This window comes from Colobus angolensis, unplaced genomic scaffold (assembly GCF_000951035.1).
Source record: "Colobus angolensis palliatus isolate OR3802 unplaced genomic scaffold, Cang.pa_1.0 Scaffold520, whole genome shotgun sequence".
Lineage (NCBI taxonomy): Eukaryota > Metazoa > Chordata > Mammalia > Primates > Cercopithecidae > Colobus > Colobus angolensis.
The window spans coordinates 269115-280470 of NW_012118711.1; the positions used below are offsets into that span (position 1 = coordinate 269115).

Genomic DNA, 11356 nt, shown 5'->3' on the forward strand with positions numbered 1-11356 from the left:
ATTCTACTCTCTGTGCCTGTGTGTACCCATTATTTAGCTGCTACTGATAAGTGAGAAAAAGACGTATTTGGCTTTCTGTTTATGAGTTGTTAGACTTAAGACAATGACCCCCAGTTCCATCCATATTGCTGTCAGAGATACAATGTCATGCTTTTTATGATGACATTATTTTTCATCATGTATATATTCCACATTCTCCTTATCCAATTATCCATTACTAGACACGTAGGTTAACTCTATATCTTTGTTATTGTAAATAGTGGTGCAATGAACATGTGAGTGCAGGCATTTTTTGACACGATTTATTTTCTGGGGTACATATCATGGAGTGGGATTGCTGTTTGAATAGATCTATTTTTAGTTGAGAAGCCTTTAAAATTTTTTTCCTTTTTGAGCTTTTAAATAATTATGTGGGGTACAGTTTTGAATAATTATGTGGGGCACATTAGTGCATAGGTTGCACAAATTTACATTATCAACAATAGTATGTAAATGTGTTTTCTCTGAATTCTCATCCATATCTATAATTTTTTGACTTCATAATAATAGGCACTTTGACTGATATAAAGTTGTTTTCATTTATCTGATTATTAGTGTTGTTCAGCTTTTTATTTCCATGTGCTTTTTGGCCATTTGAATATCTTCTTCACAAAATGTCTGTTGATGTCTTTTGCCCACATTTTAACAGTGTAATTTATTTATTTGTCATTGTTGCTGAGTTGTTTGCGTTCTTGTTAGATTCTAGATGTTAGTTCTTTATTGTATAGTAATAGAATAAATCTAAAAATCAATTGCAAAAAAAACTGTTGAAACTATAAAAATATGAAGCAATTAACATCACAATTTTGACCAATCATTGGCTCACCAATAAAATTAAAATATTAATTTTTAAAAATACAATGAAAAATGAAGACACAGCATACCAAACCCTCTGAGATATAGCAAGAGCAACACTAAGAGAGAAGCTTATAGTTGTAAATGTCTACTAAAAAACAGAAAGATTGCAAACTAGCAATCTATTGATTTACTTCAAGGAACTAGATAAATTAGAACAAACCAACCACAGAGCTAGAAGAAGAAAATAAGTAAAGATCATAGCAGAATTGAAAAAGATTGAAACGAAAAAGCAAAACATAAGGAATCAACAAAACAAAATGTGATTATTTTAAAAGATGAACACAATTGATAGAGCACTAACGAGGTCAACCAAAAAAAAAAAAAAAAAGAAGATTCTAGTAAGCACAAGCAGAAATGATAAAGCTGGTATTACAACTGACTCCACGGAAATACAAAAGATTATCAAAACATACTGAATATCTCTATGGTCACAAACTAGAAAATCTAGAGGAAATCAGTAAGTTTCTGGAAATATTCAACCTCCCCAAATTGAACCAGGAAGGAAAAGAAATCCTAAATAGACCAATAAGAGTAATAAGCTTGAATCAGAAATCGAAAATCTCCCAACCCCAAAAGCCCAGAACCAGATAAATTCAAGGTCTAATTTTACCAGATGTACCATTCTTACTGGAAATATTCCAAAAGATTAAAGAGAAGAGATTCTTTCCCAGCTTGGGCTAAAAAACTCATATCACCTGATACCAAAATCAGGCAAGGATACAACTACAAAAACAAAAAGCTATAGGGAAATGTCCCTAATGAACATAGATTCAAAATGGTAAACAAAATACTAGCTAACTGAAAACAACAGCACAATAAAAAGATAATACATCATGACCAATTGGGTTTTATTCCAAGAATGCAAAGCTTGTCTCAAATAGACACATCAATAAATATGATTCAACATATAACATAATTAAAAACAAAAAACATAAGACTGTATCAATGGATGCAAAAAAGTCATTCAATAAAATGCAACATCCCTTCGTGAAAAATTCCTCAACAAATTTAGCATCAGAGAAACCTACCTCAAAATCATAAAAGCCACATACAAAAACCAACAAAAATTCTTAAAGAAATCAATAGAACAGGGATCTTCTTAAATTTTGTAAAAACCTCTGAAACTGATTTATTCAATATGCTGGACTTGGAAGTGAATAAATGAATGACTTTAACTGGAAAAAAAGCCACATACAGCAAAACAACATCATACAGAATGAGAAAAAGTTGCAAAAATATTCCTGAAGAACGTGAACAAGAATGCACACTTTTACCACTCCTATTCGACATGTTACTGAACGTTCTAACCAGAATAATCAGAAAAGAAAAAGGAAATGTACGTTTCAAGTTTCACGCTAAGGATTCGAGGAGTGGAGTACCCAGAGACTCATTTTTTTATCTATGAATAACATCCAAATCCCTGGCATATCCCATGGAACACAGGATTTACAGGTGATTGAGGCTCTTTGTTTTGGGTTAAATGGAAGTTGCTAGGTGGAGGGTGTTAAGTAAAAATTACAACATAAGCTGCATGCTTTGTGTCAAATGGTTGTAGTTTTCTTGTCCAGCCTGCTGTTCCTGAGCCACACTGTAGGAAAGTCCTCAGTAAACTCTATGTCTTGTTCACTGATCTGGGTTTATTTCCTTGGCCTGTTGTACATGATGCTAGTTCTATAGGAGTCAATATTGGTCTGGCCTGACACCCAGTGAACCTGGAAAAACGTCAAAAATATCACATGATCACCCAGAGAATGGAATCTGAAAAGAGGGGCCCCCTGCAGAAACCCTGTGCAGGCTGTTAATTTCTATGTGGGGCCCAACAGCTGCTATCCATGATGGACCGGGCCCAGTGCGTGAGTATGGGGATCCTACCAAAATAACAAAAGTCCTGGAAGAAGCGCTTCAGTACGTGCATCTTGCAAAGTGAAAGTCTGATGCCTAAGCTGTTGCATTTTCAGGTGGTTGGTTCCTCCTGACTCCACTCTGAGCAGCCACTGAGACAGACCTCACGGTGTAGGCTACGGTGTGTCAGTCATAAGAAGAGCGACTCCTAGAAAAACATGCCAGACCAGCTCAGACTAATCAGAGACCTTTCTGTCCTGCCTGTGGAAGCTGAATGGAGATTTGGGGACCACGGCTTGTTGAGCAGCACATTTGAAGGATTTCTGATCATACGCGAATTAGTTAGGGCTATGATGACTAAATTGTCATGGGACCCTAAGACCTAGTTCCCATGAAGAGCTCTAGGGGGAAGAGGATGAAGACTGGGATAAGTCCATGGGAGTTCCTGTCCTCTCTACACATCTGCTGGTTACCACCAAGGTAAAAATGGGCCAAATGCACCAGCAGAGACTAGCCCCCGAAGACGTTTCCCCACCTGAAATAAGGAAGCACACCACGATGTGGGATTCCACCACTGCGGAATTGCTGACACTTAGAAATGCACTCAGACAGAAGTAGAGAGAGTTGATCACAGGATGGCTTCTTCATCTGTGAGGCATGGGGGAGGAGGGCATTATACTCCCAGAACTCAACATTAGTAAACTGACATCCATCACAAACCATCTGGGCCTGAGGCAGCACCTCGATGGTATCAGTGATGGAGATTGGACCATCCCCCTCCTTAGCTGGGGGGTTGCAGGCTGCAGGGCACCCTGGTGAAATGAGGGAGATGTCCAGTTTACTTGTGTGTTCTCACATTGCTAGAAAGAAATACCTGAAACTGAGCAATTCATGTAGAAAATAGGTTTAATGTACTCATGATTCTGCCAGCTGTATGGGAAGCCTGATGATAAATCTGTTCAGCTTCTGGAGAGGCCTCAGGATATTTACAATGACAGTGAAAGGCAAAAGGGGAGCAAACACTTTATATAGTGTGAGCAGGAGCAAAGAAAGAGTGAGCGTGGAGCTGCTCCACACTGTTAAACAACCAAAGCTCAGGCAAACTCATTTACTATCATAGTAAGGGGATGGTGCTAACCATTAATTATAAATCCACCACCATGATAAAACCACCAGGCCCCACCTCAAAAGTTAGAGAAGCAAAATCACATAAAGTTATTATGACAGGCATATCCCACATCGCCCTGGAGCTGTCTCAGGGGAGCAGTCTCCTCCAGTGTTCAGAGGCACAGGCACAGACAATAGGGCTAACTCTGGCCAGATGTGTGATATTGGACACACTGCACAACTGCTCTGTTCCATATGTAATTTATCTTCTTTAAAGTGTAACACTGACACTTCAATTAATATATTCTGCAAATATGTAAAAGTAAAATAAGATGATGATTGTTAAATGATTATCAAGGCACAGTCACATAATCTGAATTTATACTTTCCTGAGAGATAGGATTAGCGCCCATGTGTTCCAGGACACTCTCATCCGCTCTGGACACTGCCCTCTCCTCTCAGGCGTCCCATCCCAGAGCTTGCTATATAGTAGGAGCCATGCAAATAGGGTCCTTCCTCTGCTGATAAAATCCAGCTCAGCCCTGACCCTGCAGCTCTGAGAGCAGAGCCCAGCCCCTGAATTCTCGGGTGTTTTCATTTGGTGATCGGCGCCAAACACAGAAGACTCACCATGGAGTTTGTCCTGAGCTGGGTTTCCCTTGCTGCTATTTTAAAAGGTGATTTACGGAGAACTAGAGATGTTGAGTGTGAGTGGACATGAGTGAGAGAAACAGTGGCTATGTGTGGCAGTTTCTGACCAGGGTGTCTCTGTGTTTGCAGGTGCCCAGTGTGAGGTGCAGCTGGTGGAGTCTGGGGGAGGCTTGGTCCAGCCTGAGGGGTCCCTGAGACTCTCCTGTGCAGCCTCTGGATTCACCTTCAGTGACTATGCTATGCACTGGGTCCGCCAGGCTCCAGGGAAGGGGCTGGAGTGGGTTGGCCGTATTAAAAACAAAGCTAACAGTTACACGACAGAATACGCCGCGTCTGTGAAAGGCAGATTCACCATCTCAAGGGATGATTCAAAGAACACACTGTACCTGCAAATGAACAACCTGAAAACCGAGGACACGGCCGTGTATTACTGTGCTACACACACAGTGAGGCGAGGTCAGTGCGAGCCCAGACACAAACCTCCCTGCAGGGGCGCGCGGGGCCACCAGGGGGCGCTCGGGACCCACTGAGGACGGGGCCGGTCCCAGGAGCAGGTGCAGGGGGAGGTTTCCTTTCTGAGCTGCTGGAGGCGAGTTTGTTTTTTCAGGACTCTGGAGCCGTATAAGGTTGTAATATTTTATTATGATTATTTGTCTTTTTTTATTGATATTTCTGTTTTAGTAATTTTTACATTTATATGTAGGGGTATTTTTTTTTGGTAGTTTGCTTTTATATTTTACGAAATACATTTTACATATCTATACACATACTTTATACGTATGTATTAAATATATTTCTATTTTTATATTTTTACAGAACATTCCATCTTAGTGGATGTAATACAGTCCTATCCTTTCTAAACAGCTCCATAATATGTACCATAGTTTATCTTACCTCATTGATGAATATTCAGGTGGTTTTCAATTTTCTCCAGGGTATAAAACTAGGGTTACAAAATATACATCTAGAGTATTGTGAATGGTAATCTCAAATGACTTTCCAAAGTATTGGTATATGTTCTGAGCAGCAGCGTAAAGGAGCCTATACTTTTGCCAATGCGTGGTAGTATTGGATAGTAAGATGGTATCTCATTGATATCTCAATGTGCATTTCCTTAAATGCTGATGAAATTGAGATTCTTTTCCTATGTATATTCACCATTCACATTGTCTCTGCTATGAAATGCTTGTTCATGTTTTCTACCCATTTTTCTACTGAGCTGTCTTTTTTTATTGCGTTGCAGAACTCTTTATGTAGTCTGAATACTAAGCCTGTCAACTATAAGTGTTACAATGTCTTCTTCCATATTTTGGCATCTTTTCACTTCTTCATAGTATCTTTTGATAATCAGAAGCTCTTTAATTTAACATAATCAAATGTATTAATCTTTTCCTTTATGGCTAGTACATTTGAGGTCATATTAAAGAAATGTTACACTTGTCACAAGTCAACATGAAAAGAATGTGTGTTCTGCAGTTATCTTATTGTGTTTCATATATGTCTATCAAGTTAACTTGGTTAATCATGTTCAAGTGTTGTACAAGCTTACTGATTTTTGGATATTTAATCTAGCAAATACTGATAGAGGGTAATAAAATCTCCCAGTACAGGAAAAAAAAAAAAAAAGAAAGAAAGAAATGTTTTCCTACTTTGAGATCAGAAAGATATTTTCTCATATTTTCTTCTAGAATTTCTATAGTTTTGCCTTTAACATTTAAGTTCAGAATCTATTTGGATTTGATTTTTTACATGGGTATGTCCAACTAGATAATCAGTTGTTCCAGAACTAACAAAAGTTCTTCCTTTCTCTATCAATCAAAACACTTCAATTCATATGAAATGCAAATGATTCACTCATTAGGTTGTTAAATTTTGATAACACATCAAATGTTTGTAAAATTTGGGGTCAATAGTTATTGTTGGCAGAAGAGTAAATTAGCATAATTTTAGTGGTGAACGATTTGGCAATTTATCAGAATTTCTTTTTTTTTTTTTTTTTTTTTTTTGAGACGGAGTCTCGCTCTGTCGCCCGGACTGGAGTGCAGTGGCCGGATCTGCTCCGCCTCCCGGGTTTACGCCATTCTCCTGCCTCAGCCTCCGGAGTAGCTGGGACTACAGGCGCCCGCCACCTCGCCCGGCTAGTTTTTGTATTTTTAGTAGAGACGGGGTTTCACCGTGTTAGCCAGGATGGTCTCGATCTCCTGACCTCGTGATCCGCCCGTCTCGGCCTCCCAAAGTGCTGGGATTACAGGCTTGAGCCACCGCGCCCGGCCTATCAGAATTTCAAATGACCCATTTCTACTTCTAGGAATTTAGCCTACAGATGCAATCTCAAATATGCCCAGAGGCTTATTTACAAAGATATTCATTTTTTAGTGTTGTTTGAGCATTCACTGATGTAGGGGTATTTTTTAAAAATACTTAACTTCAAGAAATAATTATTCCTAATAATTTGCACTTATTCTTCTAAAGTTTTGTTAACATTGATTGATATCAGCAACTACATAGCTATGCGACATGAATTTACACCTGTAAACATGTGTAAATACAAGAAACTATGCATACGTATGTAGTCATTTATATCTAACATTATATTTAACATTATAAAATAATTAAATTAAACTAATTGAATTAAATTAAAATAATTAAACTTAACGATGAACTAAATATAAATTAGAATAATCCATAATTGATTTCAATCATTCTCTATGGTTTACATAAATCGATGTCTATTTGTAAGCTTAAATATTGTGTATTGGTCATTTTAAAACAGCCAAGAACAAATTTCAAATGTTCTTGTCACCAAAAAATGATAAGTATTTGAGGACTTGAGGTGATATATATGTCAATTAGCTCAATTCGATTATTCCATATTGCATTTATAAGTCATAACATAGCTTTGTACCCCACCAATATATGGGGAACAACGAAAATTTCTCAATTTCCAATGAAATTTTAATTATATATTTTTTAATCTGATGTCTCTCCTTGGATTAGGCCATCTCATCAGGATTACAGGACTGTTCAGTTTTCTCAACATACTGTTGTAACAGATAAGCACAAAACAATTTCTTTATGCTTTGCTTTAGTTTTTCAAGACAACATAATAATTTTAACAATAAACATATTACAACCTACTGTACATGAGATGCTTCTTATTCCTCAAGGTTTCTATTCAGAACTTTATATGTATTACATATTTTCAATTTTTTTCTGACATGGAATGCCAACACCTCTCTATTACAGATTATTCTTTTAATTTATCCCTTAAAAATAATTTTCCCGAGTCCCACTCAAAACCAGGGTATCATTAGAACTTTGAGGTATAAGAATTGGACCAGCATTGAGAATACATTCAGTTTAGTTCACGTGCTCTCAAATATCCTTTTTTCTTTAAAAGTTGTTCTCAGTTGTAATACTACACAAAATATTAACAATTTATATGAATGACACAGGTTAAATATTGTATAAATCATTTAATGACATATGAATGGAAAAAACTACATGTCCTATCTGACTATTTTTTCTTCTCTATGAAATGTATGCTAATTAATTGTTAAGTTTCTGGTGTTATCGTTTTCTTATTTCTGGGATTTAATTTTAGGAGGTATACTGAAATACATTTTATTAATTCATATAATAATGTTCATATTTTGGATAGGGCTTTAATATTTATTGTATTATTTACTGAATTTTAAACTATTCTACATTTTTAATTTTTTTGTTTTTAATGAGATAAAATTTACATATAAGAAAAAATGCATACATCTGAAATGTGTCACTAGAGAGTTTCTGGCAAATGTGTATACCCTTGTCCCGAACACCTGAGGCAGCCTGAAGAGCAAGTCCATCCCCCCAGCATGTGTCTTTTTCCTGCCTGCAGTCAACACCTACATGGGGAAATGTTTTGATTTCTGACACTATAGACCCAATTTTTTCTGTGTTCCCAACAAAAAGAAAACATTTCAGATGATGGATATATTAATTATCCTTATCTGACCCCTACACACTGTTTCAAAACATTGCTATGTTTTGAATATTTACAATCATTATTTGTCTATTAAAATTATATTAGAAAACACAAAATTCATTGGAAGTAACATAAATGGAGGCTTTGGAATAGACCTGGAGATAACAGGAGGGTATGGAATACATTACAGGCCTAGCATTCAATGGCAAGAGGAGCTCCCATTGGCTTTTTGTATTTGTAGCACTGAGTAAATCTAACATTTATCAAAGCTTCCCTCTACAATAGAGACCTGAGGTCTAGGGAGGTCTTGCAGATAGTCAGATATGCAGAGGGAAGAAGCAGGAGTAGAGGGTTGCTGGCCCATTTAACAATAGTTGGAATGATAATTATGCATGTAGAGAAGCCAACATTGATTTAAATAAGTTGCATGACTGAATGACAGGAAAAAAAAATCCAAGGGAAATCTTTAAATAAAATTGATAGTGAAACTATTTTGGGTGAAGAAATGTTCACTGAAGTTAAGTGAGCCATTAAAGCTGTTAAGAACTACAGTAACCACTGGATTGGATTCAGCTTTGTCTGAATTCAGGGTGATTATTACTGGCTCAGGCAGGGGTCAGAAATCAAGATGGATAGGTGGTATCAAGCCAAAAAACCCAGGGGCCAGAAAGATTCACAGCCGAATTTTTTCAGATGTACAAAGAAGTGTTTCTACCAATCCTAGTGTAACTATTTCCCAAAAATGAGGATAAAGGACTCCTCCCTAAGTTATTCTGTGAGATCAGCATTATTCTGATAGCAAAACCTAGCACAGACTTAATTTAAAAAGAAAACTTTAGGCCAGTATACCTGATGCAAAAATGCTCCATGAGATACTCACAAACTGAACACAGCAGCACATCAAAAAGCCTAATCTACCAACACTTTGTTCCTGGGATGCAAGGTTGGTTCAACATATGCAAATCAGTAAATGTGATTCATCATATAAACAGAATGAAAAACAAAAACCATGTTAACCATAGGCACAGAAAAGGTTTTGAATGAACTTTAACATTCTTTCATCTTAAAAACCATCAACTAGGCATGAAGGAACACACCTCAAAATAATAAGGGCCATCTTCGACAAACTCACAGCCAACATTATACTGACTGGGCAAAAGCTGGAAGCGTTTTCCCCTGAAAACTGGGACAAGAAAAGGACACCCACTCTAACCACTCCTGTTCATCATTGTCATGGAAGTCCCAGCAGGAGCATGTAGACAAGAGAAAGAAATAAAAAGCATCAAATCAGGAAGAGAGAGTGTCAAACTATCCCCGCAGATGAAATGATCATATTCCTGAGTCTGTAGTTTGGTGATTAGAAAAATTGTCAGTCATCATTGTTTAAACATTTCTTCTTAGTCTTTCTCTATTTTTTTCTATTTCCCATTATGTGCATGTTATACCTCTGCAACTGTCCCACAGTTCTTGGTTAAGCTGCTCTGGTTTTATATATAAGTGTGTGTGTGTATATATATATATGTGTGTGTGTGTGTGTCTGTGTGTCTGTGTGTCTCCATGTGTGTATATTTGTATTTGTGTATTTACTGTTCTAACAACATAATTTTTCTTTTTGCTTTTCAGTTTGGGTAATTTCTATTGAGATAGTTTTAAGTTCAGATTTTTGTCCGCAGCTATGCCCTATCAACATAGAAGTCCATTGGAAGCATTACTTAATTCTGTTACAAAATTCTTGATATCTACTTTTTTTTCTTTATTAGAATTTGCATCACTCTACTTGCATGACACAGCTGTTCCTACAAGCTGTCTGCTTAATTCATTACAGCCCTTAGCATATTATCCATAGCAGTCTTAAATTATTTGTTTGCTAATTCCAACTTACATGGCATAGCTGAGTCTCATTTTAAAGCTTGTTTTGCCTTGTCACACTATGATATATTTCCTTTAGTGTATATCATGATTTTCATAGGGGGAAATTATGTATCAGGTGAAAGAAACTGCTGTGAAGAGGCCTTTAGTGATATCATTGTAAACTGTGGAAAAAACTTGTTTCATAACCCTCTGGCCATGGCTCAATCTAGCAAGCTTAGGCCTTTGAAAATAAATCCTTACATAAGCATGAAAAGATAAGCCATAGATTTGGAGAATTTCCTCACAAATCAAATATTTGGAAAAGGACTTTTATCATGAATAATAAAAATTACCTTACAACTGAACAACAACAAAACCACACAATTTAATTTTAAATAGGCAAAGACCTGAATAGAAAGAAGCCTCATCTAAAAGTAAATATAAAAAGTGATCAGCATGATTTTCAGGTATTTGTATGTTTAATATTCAAAAAATATTACTGTCCTGTTACAATGGGTAAAATACATAATATAGACAGTACCAAATGAGGAAGTTGAAAAACAGGAACGTTCACTCCTTGCTGGTGGAAAGGGGATGCTGAAGTGGCACATACACAACTACAGTTAATAATTTATTGTATATTTCAGAATAACTAGAAGACAAGATTTAGAATGTTGTTAACACAAAGAAATATTCAGTGATTGAGCTGAAGGATATACCAGGTATCCGGATTTGATCACTGCAAATAATATACTTTTATCAAAATATCATGCATATCCCTTAAAGGTTTTGAACCATTATGTGTCTATATAAATTAAACATTTTTAAAAAACAGTGCAGGGGTACGTATCCAGCTAATTGCAGATTCCCATTAGATGGGATATTCTGCATAATCTGTAAACTAATCAGTACCTGTGGGTTTGTAAAGGACTTTAGAAATCAACTAGACTACTTGTTTCTAAAGTCTCCCAGCTTTAATTAATTTCCTAGTGGGTGGCGATTTTGAACACAGAAGAAATGTTAACAGTTGTTTCTGGT

The 11356-nt window shown here is 36.6% G+C and overlaps 1 gene segment (V, D, J or C); it reads left to right on the forward strand.

The window, feature by feature from the left end:
• Positions 1 to 4398: 4398 nt before the first annotated feature.
• LOC105525219 lies at positions 4399 to 5027 on the forward strand. The segment is given in 2 exon segments: positions 4399 to 4523; positions 4627 to 5027. Coding segments are annotated over 2 exon segments (447 nt in total).
• Positions 5028 to 11356: the final 6329 nt, after the last annotated feature.